This window comes from Poecilia formosa, unplaced genomic scaffold, assembly GCF_000485575.1.
Source record: "Poecilia formosa unplaced genomic scaffold, Poecilia_formosa-5.1.2 Scaffold189, whole genome shotgun sequence".
NCBI lineage: Eukaryota > Metazoa > Chordata > Actinopteri > Cyprinodontiformes > Poeciliidae > Poecilia > Poecilia formosa.
Genome location: NW_006800128.1, coordinates 426,571 through 443,672, shown reverse-complemented (window position 1 = coordinate 443,672; position 17,102 = coordinate 426,571). Strand labels below are relative to the sequence as shown.

General features: G+C 37.9%; 1 protein-coding gene across 3 annotated transcripts in view; it reads right to left on the bottom strand.

Moving 5' to 3' along the window:
- Positions 1 to 5,265: 5,265 nt before the first annotated feature.
- Positions 5,266 to 17,102, bottom strand: part of LOC103147759 (A-kinase anchor protein 6-like) — a 13,345-nt gene continuing 1,508 nt past the window's right edge. For 2 of the 3 annotated variants that reach the window (XR_001663969.1, XR_001663970.1), the window contains exons 3-4: positions 8,965 to 9,237; positions 5,408 to 5,599 (exon numbers count right to left, since the gene is read on the bottom strand). Coding sequence is in view for 1 of the 3 variants with exons in the window: in XM_016678751.1 (XP_016534237.1) it covers positions 5,281 to 5,599; positions 8,965 to 9,182 (537 nt within the window). In the remaining 2 variants the exon portion in view is untranslated. Of the gene's footprint in view, positions 5,600 to 8,964; positions 9,238 to 17,102 lie in introns of all 3 variants that reach the window. The other variant, XM_016678751.1, reaches the window with a different exon arrangement.

Sequence of the window (17,102 nt, the reverse complement as noted above, 5' to 3'; positions counted from 1 at the left end):
GGTTCTGGGTTTGATTCCCCGCCCGGGGTCTTTCTGCATGGAGTTTGCATGTTCTCCCTGTGCATGTGTGGGTTCTCTCTGGGTACTCCAGAGAGAACCCACAGTCAAAAACATGACTGTCAGGTAAATTGGTCACTCTAAATTCTCCGTGAGTGTGTGTGTGCATGGTTGTTTGTCCTGTCTGTCTCTGTGTTGCCCTGCAACAGACTGGTGACCTGTCCAAGGTGACCCCGCCTCTCACCCGAAACGTTTGCTGGAAATAGGCACCAGTACCCCTCCTGACCCCACTAAGGGACAAGGGTGTTAGAAAATGGATGGATGGATCTAACTTGATATTATGTTTGCAAACATCTTCAGCTGGCATTCAATTCATTTACTGGTCTTTTGTCTATAATCTAATTCAATAAAGAGCAGATGTACATTTTTTTGTACAACTACTTTGTTATAAGGATTTTGATAGTCATACTTATGCTGTTTCATTCAGTGACAGATTAATTTTCAGCTTTAATTATTCTTATTTTTAACAATAATATGGTCATTAAAGTGATATGACCAGTTTGTTTACAATTTTTACAAATGTTCATGTTAGTAGATGCATGGTGTTGAGTAGAAAATTATGAATTTCTAATTCTACCCAAAGAGTGAAAGATGTCCACAAACCCAATTCGTTTGTGGACATCCTCCACAAACGAATGGGAAGCAAGTGTTTAAAAGCATGGCTTCAATGTGTGAAAAATGATGAGACCTCATTAGAAATATTAGTTATTGCTTTACTCACTGGTTTCACTAAAGAAATGACACAAGCCAAGGACAAACTGAGGGGTGGGAGTGGGTGTGGGTAGGGTGCTACCAGGACTAAGGAAGACATTAATCTTTGGTGAGGACTAAAGTCAAATGCTCTATTGAAAATGTTTTGTAGTTATAGCTTTTTAAGTCTTACTATTTCACAGATTCCCATGGATTTGTTTAGAACACATAACAGCCTCTCCCTTGCAGAGCAGCTCTGTTCAGCTGTTGGACTCCACCTGCTGTATGACACCAAGAATAGTTCAGAGGAGCGCATACCATTACTTAGAAACACACCCAGACACACAGACACCAGCTGCATCAGTATAATCATATCCTACAGTCTCTCTGTGGCAAGGTCGGGTTATAGAAAAATGCCCTGCAGGCAAACGCATTAAAAAAATGACAGAGATATGGAGAGAGGTGGGAAGAGAGAGATTGCAAATGATGGAGAGGATAAAAAAGAAACAAAAGCCACAAAAGGGTAGGAAAGGACATGATGAAGGAGGAGAGAGATCACCAGGGGCATGAATGTGATTTCAAACAGCCGTCTGAAGATATGTCTGTTCCCATCGCAAACCCCTACACCCCAAGCTCTAAACCCCTACAGCCAGGATGTCACCCGTCAAGAGGGGAGACAGAGTCCTAGCCAGAAACCAGACATAAGCTGTTTGTGGAATTCATAAATGTAAGTAAGCTAAATGTTTTACAGTAAGAACAATGAAAACAAATGGGGCCCGTTTCACAAGCTAAAATAAAAGCTTAAGCTGGGATTTCAAACTTAACGCATCAGCCACTTGGTTTTACAAAACTCATCAAGCAAAACATTTTAGAAAAGTTTCATATCTAGTCTAGCAGCTATGGCCTGGTCAGGGTAGGATGATGATGGCGTTTTCTCAGCGAGTCCAGAAATGACATTTTATTGTTGTCTAACACTCTTGATTTGTTTATATCCAGTCAGATATTGACTTTACTGGGTTCGTAAGATACACATTATAAAAGTGGTGAATGTAAATTGAGACAATTTGTTAAGTTGTCCTAAATTTCTCCCAAAACCAGTTGTGTTAAGGAAAAACTAAAACAGGTGGGTAGAATAAAGGGATTTCAGATTTCACTTTTTATTTACACTTTGTTTTTATAAGTATTTACCTAAACTGGTCAGATTAGATGATTAGATATAGTTTTAAGAATATACAGTCCAGTTATAACCTATGCATCAAAATCACACATAAAGGAAAATGAAAAGGGGTCAGGAAAATGACCAAAAGAACTGTTATTTGTTCAAAATATAAAATTATGAATGCAATTCACAACAAGACTTGTGTCACATCATATTTTTATTATGATAGTGTAATGCAGTATGTAACATTTATAAAAATGTTTACTAAAACTGTCACCATGTCATGACAGTGTAGAGTAAGAAACAGATTATCTGATCTACTACTGCCATCTGCAGAAATCCACCCCCCAGGTCAAAAACACCCAATCAGAGCCAGGGGGAGGAGCTTACTACCGTCAATAATTCTCATGTATGCACTGCTAAATGTTCTAATGGTGAAGAAACAATGTGCAGTGATGACTGATAGTTATCCTGTGGACAGATTCCCCCACCTGAGGTGTGAATTTCTCCATCTGGTCCAGAGTCACCATGGGCCTCTTGGCTGCATCTCTGATCAGAGCTCTCCTTGTTCAGCTGGAAGTTTCAGTGTATGGCCTTGTCTTGGTAGGTTTTCATTTGTGCCAGACTGTTTCCATTTCCAAATGATAGATTAAACAGAGAGATGTTCACAGCTTGAGAAATATTTGTATGGCCAAAACTTGCTTTAAACTTCTCATTGGCCTGTCTGTTGTGTTCCTTGGACTTTATGATACTGTTTGCTCTCAAATATCCTGTGAACCTCTGAAGCATCACAGAGCAGCTGGATTTATTTTGAGACCAAATTACACACAGGTGGACTCTGTTTAGTAATTAGCATCATCAGGCAACTTCTGAAGGCAATTGGTTGCACTCAGTAAAGGGAGCTGAATACTTTTTCACATCACACTTTTGTTTTGAATCATGTATAATTCTATAATTCATTGTTTATACCACTTTGTGCTCTACATTTTGTGGAAACATCACTATATATTTTGAAAACATTAATACAGAGAAATTCCTGTGATTCAGCAGTCTTAGACAATGAATTCTGCAATACATAATAAATATGTTTTAGGAAGTTTTCTAGATTTAGGTGAAGCATTTGAGTCCACTCAACAGAATAGTTTTCTTTGGAAAATGTAAAAGCATATGACATGCTTTTTATCCCATCAGCATCTCCACAGGAAGGGAGATGCCACTGCTGTTCTCCACCTTGTTGTAATACAGAAATAATACCACTAGGTGGAGCGGTCAACCAGAGAATGAGCCTAAGCCTAAGCAAACATCAAGTCAGACAGAATGTAGACTGTTTCACAGCTAAGTCATTAAATTTTACAAGAGCAATTTATGCAGTAAAAATCTGCACACCATCTCAATATATTACCAACACATTATTTTTAAAAAAATGTACATGGTGTTTTGTTTTTGTTTGCTAATTTGCCCAGTTTAAGGTATTCTCTATACTAGAAGGCACAACAGGTTCCATCTCTCTATTGCTGTCTTTATTAACTGTAGAGGCAGCAAAGTGACAGTTCCACAAATAAAGCTTTTATTACTGGTGAAAAATGACACAACACTTTAGTGTACACACACACACACACACACACGATGACCTCAGAACCCAAACACTAAGCTGTTGTTTTATGCTCTGTGACGCATGCATTATGCAAAAGTTTGAGTTTGTCACTTCCCTGAACTGCACTGAGCATCAGCACATGAAGTTTACATCCACCCAACATCTCCATGAATGTAATAATTTTGTAGACTTTTGATTATATGAATTGTTGTTTTTTTCCAGGGTTAAACAATAACACAACTTCAAAGATATCAAAAACAAGAATTGGGGGCTGGAGGCAGCCTCAATTATTTTAGATTTTCTCTAATTAGAATAATTTCATTCATTTCTTATTATTCGTATCAACCCAATTTTCAACAAATGTTTCAAATTTTACAAGAATTCAATTTATTCGCAGAATATAAAAAAATATAATTATACAGAATAATTATATATTTTGCATTATACTTATACAAAATAAATTTTATAAAGACAATGTTCTATTATCTTTATACAAAAATTGTCAGTTAAATCCAATCATATAGAGAGATTTAAACAAATGTCTAAATTCAAACCAAATTGGTTTTTCCGGAACACATCCTGCTTTTCAGAATAGCTAGACTTTAAGTAGAACTGAAGTGTCATTCAACAAGCTTACATATTTTACATGTTTGAGATTCATGCGCTAGTGACAGATTTATAAATAAACAATGATATGTGCCATAAAACATTTCTTAAAAAAAAAAATCACTAAAAGAAAGTCAAAAACAATGACTGAATTTCTTTCTCATAAACTGGGATCTATTTAATTTGTATATAAATAAATTTTATAGAATGAGACTCCCAGAATCCAAAGCCGGTTCTGATCAGAGGCTGTGGGGTTTCATCCCATTCCACTCCTCTCTCAACAAATGCAGCATGATTCATCTACCAGGAAGTCTCAGAGCTCTCTCTACTTCCCTCTGCTGACCAGCCTTCTGGAAATGCTGGTTTCATTTTCCAGTAAGACGTGGCATCTGCCCAATCACTCAAGTTTATTTGAACAACATATTTCAGCAACAAAGCAGTTCAAAGTACTTTACATCATAAATAAACAAATATGCAAAATCATAAAAGACACCATACAGTCAACAATTGAAAAAAAAACAGTAACAAACATTACATTTTGATAAGTGCCATCATCAAAATGTAATGCCACACCACAGCACAGCAGCATTAACTTTCATTATCAGCTGAACCATCGATTCTGGACTGACATCATCGTGCCTGCCAAACTGTGTTCGTATAGAATTCCCCATGCAATAATAGGAAAAGACAGAGCTGCAGCAAGAGTTGTCTGAGAAAATAGAAAGATCTCTCCTCCCTTACGTTAACAGATATTCCATTTATTGCATATGAAGAAGATTCTGTCGAAATGAATTAGAGGATAAATGAATAAATGACCAGAGAAACTGGTTTCCCATACTTGTAGCTTTGTCCTCTGAAGTTCTTTAAATTGGATCTCATCACCAGAAGCCTAGTGACGAGGAAGAGCATCCAGTATTTTTTTTATATTTTAAAATGATATTGTCAATGACTTCTCAGCTGTGAAATATTGTTCAGTCACTTATCTAGAAGAGGGAAGGAGCATTTGTTGATTGGCCCCTGGATTTATGCCACTGGGTGAGTGAAGGTGGACTTACAAACTCTTTGAACAACATCTCAACTATCACTTTTAATTTGAGCTGAGCCCTAGTAGTTGGTGAGATAGTGAGGTGCGAGTCAATAATTCCATGGTCAAACGTTGAGGTAAACCTTTTTATCAGTTGTGGTGGAAGAGTGCATACAGCGTCAGCTGAATGGGGCAACCCACAACAAACAAATATACAGAGAGAATTGAGAGAAAATGGCTGCCCACGGGTGCATGCAAGAGTTGCCATAGTAACAGGAAGAGCACATTTTTGCCTACCTTAAGTTGTACTAGGTGGACATCCACATGTCTGTTGTCACTGTCTTGTCCAACAGAGTGTGTGAGTTGAGCAACTCTGTCACTGGTTGCTCTTAGCCACTTCTCAATCTCTGGCAGATGGAGGACGACCTTCCAGTCGGCTCCAGTGTGGAGAGGAGGAAGTTTCTTTGTCCTTAAAGCAGAACACATGAGAAATAAATACAATAAAGAATGAGAATCTACACCCAGAATGATCATACAAATCTTCTCAGTACTAAATATAAATTTAAGCACTTTGAATTGCCTTGTTGCTGAAAATGTGCTATATAAATACAATTACCTTACCTAAATTTAGCTTTCTTGGCAAATAGTTCTGATAAAGTTATAATGACTTATAAATATCTGAACAATAACATGGGTGTTGGAAGTCACAATTCAAAACTCAAATTTGTGAAAAACCAACAATACACCAAAAGCCCTAAATGTGTTTAAAAATAACTCCAAACCCAGGTGCATTTATTTTTCTTTCATTCTGATGGTAGCTGCACAATTTTTATTTAATTTTTTACTTCTTGATGAATATAGTTAAATCTTAAGCATCTCCCCTCCTTTTTGTCAAGTTAGCAAATGTATTTCACTTCATACCTGCACATCTATGGAGGAAAATCTAAAGTTTACCTGTTAGCTTAAATTTAAACAAGGATACAGTATACTTTATAAAGAAAAATATTTTGTTGGAAAGTCCCACTTGTTGCTGGTGTTTAATTTTCTACTTTTCATAAGCTGAATGCTGAATTCCATCCAAGTCAGAAACCTTTCCTCAAAAATCTACACGCCTAAGAAAAATGTCTCTGAGGTCTTTTTGCAAATGTATTGAAAGTATTAAAAATAGAAAGCAAAAAAAAGTCACATATACATAAGAATACACAGTCTTTGCTTAATGCTTTACCTGTAAACCTCAACACTGAGCTGTTTCTACTGATCATCCTTGAGATGCTTCTAAAGTTCACATGAAGTCCACATGTTGTCAATTCAGTTAATTGGACTTGATTTGAAATGGATACACCTGTTTATATCAGGTCCCACAGTTGACAATGCAGGTCAGAGGTCAAACACCAAGCATGAAATCAAAGGAACTGTCTGCAAATCTCAGAGACCAAAATTATAAAAATCTGGAGAAAAAAACAGAAAACTTTGTAAAGCTTTGAGGTGATGGGCTCAGTGGCCTCCATCATTAATGAAAGGAAGAAGTTTGGAACTTCTCTTCCTACAGCTGGCCAGCCATCTGTCATTAACTTTTTTGAGTCTAAGATCCCTGAACTTGATCCAGATCTGAGTTGACACACTGAATAATAAAAGTCCCTTCTAAATCTAGGCATTCTATTTTTTGCAGTGATGAGTTAACAGATAAGCTCATGAGTACAAAAAACCCATCACAAAATGTTGGCTCACAGGAGACACTCCCTCATTAGGTCTTCTGATATAGATTATGGAACATATAAGATTAGCAGCCTAAGGCAAGAAAATATTGATGTGGCTGTTTTACACATTCTGTGAAAAATGACAATTTTTTGCAGATAAGATGTGACATGTACCTGTGAATTTCACGTGTTTTGTTGTTTGTTTCTCTGTTTATGCTTTTTTCTATATGCTCTAAAAACCTTAGAAAAATAAAGTCTAAAAAAAAGAGAAGCTCATGATCATGCTTCATTTAGGTAACCACACTTAGCTTTTGTGAAGGATTTATCCGTTCTCTATGCTAAATTCTTGATGTTTGAGGTTGAAGAAGAGTCAGTGAGTTGAATTCATAAATTCCATTTCTTAATACCAAAATACAGCTGGTCCATTTAGGAGAGCTCAAAGGACAATCAATCGTGAAACAATTTGTGATGGAAAGCTCTCTGAGTTGTGCACAATTCATAAATAAACCTGATTGAGTGTTTTCACCTGAACAGTGCTTGGTAAAATGTATAGAAAGCAAAAAAAAAAGTCACATATACATAAGAATACACAGCAGCACAACTATTTGGTACTGCGACCCGGATCCCTCGACTGGACATCCGAGGACATTGACAAACAACGTTTTAGTACCGACCTGGACTAGTCTTCCACCTCAAACCTCGTTTAGGATTTAAGAGAGAAGAGGGCTGTTGGCCGGCTCCACGGCTCCAGCACTGGGATCAACGAACTCAAGAAACGCTGTTATCAGGTGGGATACTCACTCAGGCTAATAAATTAACTTTGTAAATTCAACATCTAAAATAGTAAGGATCCAATAAATCGTTCACCTTGAGGAATAGAGATTGACGGTGTATTAAGCAGGAACTAAAGTCCCAGGAGAAAATAATAAAAAAAAATTATTTTTTTTCCCCACACTACCATTTAAAGAATTGTCCTGGAATAGCTTTACTTGTTAAAGTGGCTGCATTTCCTTTTAATGTGAAATAGCAGGAGGTCTGGCAATAACTTCCCTAGAGACAGTAATTGTCTCTTAATCTGGCTTAACTGAATGTGACTGAACAATCTCATTCAGTATCACCTTTTACAGTGCTAGAAGGAGGAGCTTCACCTGTAGAGCTCCTTCAAGTTCCTGATGATGTTTGAGAACAAATCTTTCTCTTAGTTTTTTGGAGTTTGGTTCGTAGATTCAGACAGCCAGTCTGATGCAAATATCAGTCAGCAAGGAGCTCCTATAGTTTGACTTTTTTTCATCTGTGAAAATGCACCTTCTCACACAGGTAAGTGGAGCCAAACTAAGTATTCAGTTTTAGTGCATATATAATGAAAAGAGGGAACTTCTCTCATTGAGACAGTAATTGTCTCTTAATCTGGCTTTCGGTTTAATGTAATTTTGCAAATCATTTATCTCCTTGTCTTCAATAGTTTGTAATGCAAATGCATAATGAAGTTCTGCTGCTATGTGCTCTATTTCAATGTGCTGAAAGGGGTTTGAGAAAAATGTAGCAATGTACTCAATTAGATTTAAGTCATCAAAACATGAATTCAACTCTGCTGTCACTTCGTCCAGATGTGTGCAGAAATCCTCCGGGTCCTCTTCATCCTCTCTTTGATTGTTGAGATCATTTTTTCAGGTTCAGAAAATGTTTTAGCTTCCCAGTGTTCAGATGCGTCTTCTAAACACAAAGTTTGTTTTGTATGTATTAACTGCACTTATGTTGGACCGATGTTTTTTGTTGTTTTTTTTTGTCTGGAGTTCAGTGTTGAGGACAGTTAGCTTAGCAACTTTAGCAGTTAAAAGCAGCAGATCAAGCAGCCATGCATCGTCAGAAAATTCTTTGTGCTCTTCATTTCCAGACTTTATCTCTGGAATAGAATCAGCACATCTCTGCAGCACTTTGCAACAACTCATCAGCATGAGGTTTCTATGATCAAGTCAAGTCACCTAACGTTTTGATCCTCCATAAAAAAATAGAAGTCTAGTGATCACTGCAAAAACAACCATCACAAAACATGTTGCACCCTCATTGTCCAGGAGAGGGGAAAGGACCTACACTGCAAGTTTAAGCAGATATTACATCATTGTGGGGGATTTCATACCTCTGGGAGAACAATGGATCAGTAGTAGACTCTTCACTGGTGAGGCTGGACTGGTTGCTCTCAGGGCCAAAGGAAGAGGCTCCATTCAGAGACTGATGAGCCACATCTGGACACACAGGGGCATTGGCAGGGTGCAGGGAGGGCTCGACGTCTCTGATGAACATGAGCTTTGAGGATGGAGGCTCAGGACTCACAGGTGAGAGAGTTGCAATGCTCATGATGGTAGAGAAAGTAGGATTCAAAATGTTATTGGACTGGCTTCAGGGACAGGAACTGCAGAGAAACAAGAGACAAAGTCTAGAAGTAAATGAAAATGAAGACAAGTAAAGAGCAAAGACTGAACAGAAAATAAAATATGAATGAGCAACAAAACACAGGCCAAAACCAAGACAGAAGATAATTTGAACTGTTATGCCGATGATACTCAGCTGTATTCATCCATAAATCCTATCAGAAAGACCTGACTACATAAAAACCTGGATGTCTTGATTTTTTTTCTGCATTTAGATTCAGGCACAACAGAAGCTGTCATCTTTGGAGGAGAATGTCTGAAAATCAACCTGCTTAGTAAACCACTTGATCTGATAATGGCATTAAATTATCCTTCAGTAATAAAGAAACTCGGTTTTATTTTTGATCTCTATGACAAAAATAAAGTCTGTCTATGCCTCATTTTCTGACCTACACTTTTCACCGCAGCTTTGTTTTTGTTGCAAACATAAGCTGGCACTGCATGGCACTGCTCACACACCCCCACTGTCTGTCTGCTCATGACTGAATAATTTATCACATGGTGGAGGGGAAGCAGACTCCAAGAATTGATTCCATCATGCCTCTGTATTTTGCATAAAAAGCAGAGGAGAAGAAGGAAACAGAACACCTGACTCAGTCACATGCTGGAGCATCCAGGCACCACTAGACGGCGTGAAGTGTGCGTCTGGAAAAAACTAGAGCAGCAAACTACAATGTGAGGTTGGACAAGTGTGAGCAACATAAATAAATAAAGTATGGTTCTTCAAGTATTTTCACTCAGTCCATAACTTGCTTGCCATCACAATTTGCTACATTTCACAGCAGATAAGGAATGCCATAAAATGACAGGAAGAGTGGTTCACATTTTTGCTCAATATGCAGATCACTTTAGTAAAATAAATGATCATTTGTACATTAGCATTGACTTTACATATTTACAGCAACTAAAAATGAGCTTGAGAGATGCAATGAATTATTAACAGGTCTTTGAACTATTTGTGACACAGCAGACACTCTAGGGATCAGGAAGCGACTAAGATCCATCCTTGTGTGAAAGAAAAGACATTCAAGCTTTTATGAACAGCCTTCACTGCACCACTTTGATCAAATGTGCCTTCAGATTATGCACTCACATTTGGAACAGTACATAATGGATACATAATCTATTATTATTACAGATACATAATCTGTCGTGCATCTAACATAATAACAAATGTGATCAATTAAAAGTGAGAAGTTTAACTTTACACTGTGTGTACAATTATTATGCAAGTTGTAATTTTGACAATTTATTTGAAATTTTACCATTGAACAACTACAGCATTCACAGTCAATCCAAAATGTTAATGACAACTCAAACCTGACGTTAATCTTTCTTTTAAGAAAGTAAAAGTAAGATTTTGACTTTTTTAGGACAATATCTATGTGTGCGTTATTATTGGGCAAGTATTAGTGTGCAGAATTAATATACAACTGAATTAAAACTGAAAATCAGGCTTTAATATTTAGTTGAACTCTCATTTATACAAAGTACTTCAGCAAACAAAATAAAAACACAAAACACTTAAAGCAAAACCAGATTTATGAAGATAAATTTCCATGTGGCTTCTTTTAAAGTCACTGTGCTCACCCAACCTCAGAGAGTTCCAGAGTCTTGGAGCCGCAGAAGCTTGCAGGTGTAAGGATGCAATAGTCCACTGATGTAAACTAATGTCTGCTCATGCAGAGCTCTTAAAGTCAAAAGGAGGCTGTTGGAGTGCTTTGGAAATTAGACCAGGAGTCATCTTTTACATATTCATTAAATTTCAGCTGTACAAAACAAACTCTCGATAAAAATGAATAATTTTATAGAGAGATGGCTTACTGACCTGTTTATGTTCCACAGACAGGCAGGGAGAGCATTATGTGTGGAAAATCCATTACTGACCAGATGGAATGAGATCGACCAGCACACACCACCTCTGGCAACTCTGGCAAGCAGATCTGGGTGCTGATTCCAAGCCAAGCTGTTCATGTACACTATAGTCTTTGTCATGTTTGTTTAGTACTTAATACTTATGTTTAGATAATTACGACATAGATTGAGCATTGAAGAAATTTGTTTTTCCTAACCCAGAATTCTTGCATTGGTCTATTTTATTTCTATTGTAAAACCGTTGATTGTGATTTTTAAAACTGTTGCATTTCTGTTATAGTTTTGTCTCAAAATAAAACTTTAAGGATGAAAACATGATTAATAAAATAATCTGAATTTGGAGATAAACATCAACAGTGAAAAACAGAATGACTTAGAAATCCACTGGATTTTATACATGAATAAATTACATTTGTAAAATGTATGGTACATTGGACTACATGTTGTATTCAGTAAATACCTTGCCTATTCAGTATCTACATGCTCCCATTACCTGAGGTTAAAACAAGTAATAAGATTACCTACCATAACTACACAGATGATACACAGCTATACATTATGATGCCCCCGTTGACTGTGAACTCATCAACGCTCTGAATAGATGCTTAGAACAAATCAATGTGCGGATGTGTCATAACTTTCTCCAGCTGAACAGAAACAAAACTGACCTAAAGAGGAATGATCTATAGTCAGCACACAGCTTCAGTTCTTGCAACTACTGTGTGCATAATTATTAGGTAAGTTTGAGTTTTGACCATATCATCATTTTTATCCATATTTTCCAACTCCAAGCTGTACAAACTTGAATGTTTGTTGAGTATAAATATATCAGCTAATGTATTAATGAGGGAAGGAGGGGCCTATGAAGATCAACACTCTGTATTAAGGTGTCCATAATTATTAGGCATGCGACAGACTGGCGACCTGTCCAGGGTGACCCCACCTCTCGCCCGTAACGTTCGCTGAAGATAGGCACCAGGCACCAGATAGGCACCACGCTCTCATCGAGGCTTCTTCCCCGACCAGAGCAGTCGGGGAAGAAGCCTCGATGAGAGCGTGAGACTGTGGTAAAAATGGGCAAATCCCTGAAATTTTTGCAGGTGTGATGAGTAGGTAGTCTTCCAGTCATGGAAGCCATGTGGTGAAGGTGCTGTAGAGCCAGCTGTGGAGTTTGTCCAGAATAGGGGAGGAACAAGGAAGTCAGAACGAGATTGAGGAAATCCAGGTGCCTTATGCAAAAAAGAGTGCGCAGTTTTCACACTAAAACTTGGCGCATGGAAAAATTTAGAAAAGTGCGGTGCACAAAAAAATAGGATGCATAAACCCGTGCGCACGCACGTGGCGGCGCATCTTTCCTTTATAAATCCTAATTTGCGGGAAATAGAGCGCAGCTGCTGGTAGCCCTGTCGCTACTCACAAATAGATAAGTAAATTAGTATAAATACCCGGAAGTCTACCATCACGTGAAGCAATAAGCATGGCAACGTCCTGGTTTGAAGCAGTATTTATAATAATAATAATTATACATTTTATTTAAAAGGTGCTTTGAGGGCACATACTGTCACCTCACAAAAATATAAATACATTTTAAAGAAAAAAAAATGCAAATAAAAAAAATCAATAAAGAGATCGTACAAATGCCTGTCTGAACAGTAGCGCGTTCAGCCGGGATTTAAAGACAGACAGTGTGTCAGAGAGTCCTTTGAGTGGGTAAAATGGACGTTTATTCTAAATAGCAGAATCCTCCCAGCCAGCATGCCTAGGTGGGCCCCATGTGGGGGGAAAGAAGGGCTGATATATGGGTCCCATATGGGTTTATCCGCAGGTTCCACGATGGCCCCACGTGGGTATGACCATGTAGGGCCACAGCCCACATGGGCCCTATATGGGCCCTAAATGGACAAACCCATGTGGGCCACCACCATGTAGGGAACCCGCAGACAAACCCATATGGGACCCATATGGACTGCCCTCCTTTTCCCCACATGTGGCCCAACCTAGGCATGCTGGCAGGGCTGTGCATGAGTTGTACATTTGCAGAATAAAGATGCTTTATGTCCAGAAGCCGCATTCACAAAGCGGGCGGCTCGACTGAAGGATGACTGCAGCTGGACCGGTACAGGTACCACACGGCTCCTTCTTTAAGTTTTGCTCAGACTGATCATCCTGGAGCTCTTAGCAAAACCTAAAGAAGAAGTCGTGCGGTAACGCTCATAAACCATCAACATTTCCCAGCAAATCAATATGATAGCTGATCAATCGCTCCCTCTGAATGATGAAAGCACCTTTTAAATAAAATATAGAATTATTATAAATATTTATACTCAGGGGTGAAAGTAAGGGGGTACGGTAGGGTACTGCGTACCCCTAAAAGATTTAGCGGGGGTATGCAGTACCAGCAAGAGCGTGGAGCGGCTGTCAGCTGTAAAAAAATCAGTGGGTTCACTGTGCTAATTAGTGAGTGCACCCACTAATCAGCCGTGACTGATTAGTTTTTCAAGAACAATCTAAAACACAATCAGTTAATAAATCGCTTTTTTCTCATTTAATATTGTTTCTGAACTGTTCGTGCTTTGCTAGAGCAGGTCTGCAACACGTTGATCGCGGAAGGTTTTGAGTCGATCTCAGTATTAGTTGACAAACTGAACGCCGCCAGGAGGCTGAGACCAGCACGTCCTCCTCCTCTGGCTCCTTATCAAAATGTTCATAACTTTATTAAAGAACAACAACAACAAAATCAACAAAACGTATTCAAATTAATGACCCAACAACAATAATAATCTCAGTAATTATTGTTTTAACAAGGTGTTGCGCAATTCTGTACGTTTCGGTTCCACTACCAAAATAACTAATCAACACCGCTGTGTTCATGAGAGGCTTATTAATGATCGCAAAATAAATATCAAGCCTACAAACCTAATATCGTAACGGACTGAATCTTATGTTTTTAACGTAATCTCTGGTTGGCTTGGGAAGCGCAGGAGGTTGCCATGGCAACGAGTGTGCTTAAACGAGAGAGAGAGAGAGTGAGAGAGAAAAGGTGTGAGTGGTTTTGAGTTGATCACCTGTTCGGGTTGTTTTACCTTTCTTTACCTTTGCTGTGGCGAATCACAGCCGCTGTAGTTTCTGAACATTCAATAAACGACAAAACTTGGACTAATTACCTTGTTCTTTGTGAGTATAGTCATTTACAACAAACATCAAACACGGTAAATATCTTTCATTAAGTATTTAACAAACAAACGGCTTTTACGAAATTTGAGTGAAATTAAATTAATTGTCTAATATAAAAAAAATTAGTTTGGTGCTGTCGGGCTCAGAGTCTGAGAGGCTTTTCCTTTATCAAACTTTTTTTTTTTTTTTTTGCCTCTTATTTAGTGGAAATATTGATGTTGATGAGACTTTCTCCAAAATGATAACTTTTCAACCTTTGCAGCTTCACTGTTTAAAATAAGAAGCTAACATTCACAAATGACATTGAAATAAATTCTAGTCCAACATCTGGTTTGAGGTTATTCCTCTTGGATTCCTGTTGGAGGAAAAATATCCCAACTTCGGAAGACCTACTTTTAACCTAAGAGCTCTGTGGTTCCTCCTGTCAGTATGAGAGTCAGGGTGAAGAGGCGCCATGTTAGGAAGAGAAGTGGAAGCTGCAGGATCTTCAGAACAAACAGGTCATGATGCTAGGCAAATGAATGGTTATATGCCAGACTTGTTTAATTTAAAACTACTTTCACCCCTGCTTATACTGCTACAAACAAAGACGTTGCCATGGTTATTGCTTCACGCGGTGGCAGACTTCCAGGTATTTATTCTAATTTACACATGTATTTAAGGGTAGCGACAGGGCGGAAGAGCAGCTGCGCTCTATTTTCCGTAAATTAGGATTTATAAAGGAAAGGTGCACAGCCACGGGCATGCGCAAGGCTTTATGCATCCGATTTTTTTATTTATTTATTTATTTTTTTTCTAATTTTTTCCGTACGCCAAGTTTTAGTGTGAAAACTGCGCACTCTTTTATGCATGAGGCCCCAGGTCCTTAAATCCATACGCAGAGGTGGTGGAAATGAGCTGCAGGTGTGACGGAAACACCTGCAGCAGGTCAGGATTGCTGATATCTGGCGCCCTCATGAGCAAGGGCACACAAACTGCAACAAAGGATTAAAAGAACATGCAGACTATCCCAGATCCTAACATTTTATTTTAACATGATTTCTGAAATATATTTAGTATATTAGATTTTAATGCAATTCCTCATATTATTTTTGTTGCATGCCACATATGTACTTTAAATGAAATGTGAAACTGGGCATAGTAATTTAAAAAATTTAGAAGATGTGCATATTTGTGTACTAAAAAAGGAATAGCTAAAAGATATTCAATATTAGAATGTACAAATATTAGTGGGCATGTGCAATCATCAAAATATTCTTTAAGAGTGGCAGAGAACTCCTTCCAAAACAGCAATGTTGGTATTTGTTAGGAAAATGTGATTACTGTCGGCCACTATTATATAAATCTAGGGTGCTCAAGTCCAGTCCTCGAGAGCCACCGTCCTGCAACTTTTAAATGCATCCTTACTCCAACAGACTGGGATTGCAAGGTTGAATTCCCTCCCCAGCAGTCATTCAGCTCTGAATAGGCCTGGTAATGACACATTCATTTGGTTTAGGTGTGTTGGAGCAGGGATGCATCTGATCTGAAAGTTGCAGGATAGTAGCTCTTTAGGACTGATATAAATAAACCCAAGGACTTAGCACAACAGAATTTTGTAGAAAACATCTTGATGCTTGAAGCATCCAGTTTGATGCATCCTGTTGGCATCACTGACAGAAACAATCAACTGGTCTGGTGATTCTCATCAAACCAGCCTCACAGTGGCTTCCGGACATCTACACATCCCTGATAAAATGAGCTGGTGTGAAAAGATCAGACCATAATTACAGACTTTTTCCAAGAATAATGTGATATTAAGTGTATGCAAATTAACTGTGAAAAGAAAACAAATAACTCTTCTGGAATGAAAAATGGGAAATTTAAAAAGCTGCTATAATAAAATATGCATTTCCCTTAACCTTAAAAATCTTGGTGAACCATCTTAACTTTAGAATATTAGCCTTCTGTGCTTTGCAGAAGTTCATCAAATCTCTCAGATTGTGAGGATGTCTTTTGTCCAAAGGCCTAATAATGTTCAGCCTTTGGTAGATTTAGTTATTGCCATTCCATAACTTTGATGTTCTTCACAAAGTCATTTTTTGTGGATCTGAAAGTTGCTTGGACTCAGTACATTTTTTAATGTATGCAACCTTTTACCAGATAGCTGAAGGTGTTCTCTTTTTTTGCTTGTTTTGGTCAAACAGAGCTTTTGGAATGGTGGTAGGGGGCAATACACTTCTCCTGACTGACATATATTTGTACAACATTCTGTTGATCCATTTACCTCTCTACAAGCTACATAACCTTACCTCAAGGATGCACATGAGCAAAATCCTACTAAGACAGTAGAATTGTTTTCACTGTAACTGACAGCTGGTGTGAACTTAGCAAGGCTGGTCTCTGAAATGAATCCCACAGGCAATTCAGCAAAATGATAGTTTAAGACTGGTCATACTTATTAAACCAATCTAGTGCAGATTTTTATTTAGTAATTTTGTATAAAGTTCTGGAATGATGTATCATGATGTTATCTTCACAAAAACCTAGCATTTTAATAGAGATGCACAGCAAATTCTGCAGAGTTAAATCAACACTATGCCGAGTATATTTGGTCTTTATCAGAATTGGCATTAATTTAACTCTTTCAGAGTTATTTCTACAAGAAATTGAGTAATTTTAACACTTTAAATATTTATAACTTTTCAAACTATTGTTGAAATAACTCTGTAAAAGTTCAATTAATGCCAATTCTGAAAAGGACCAAATAGACTGGGCATAGTGTTGGTTTAACTCTGCAGAATTTGTTGTGTGTGTG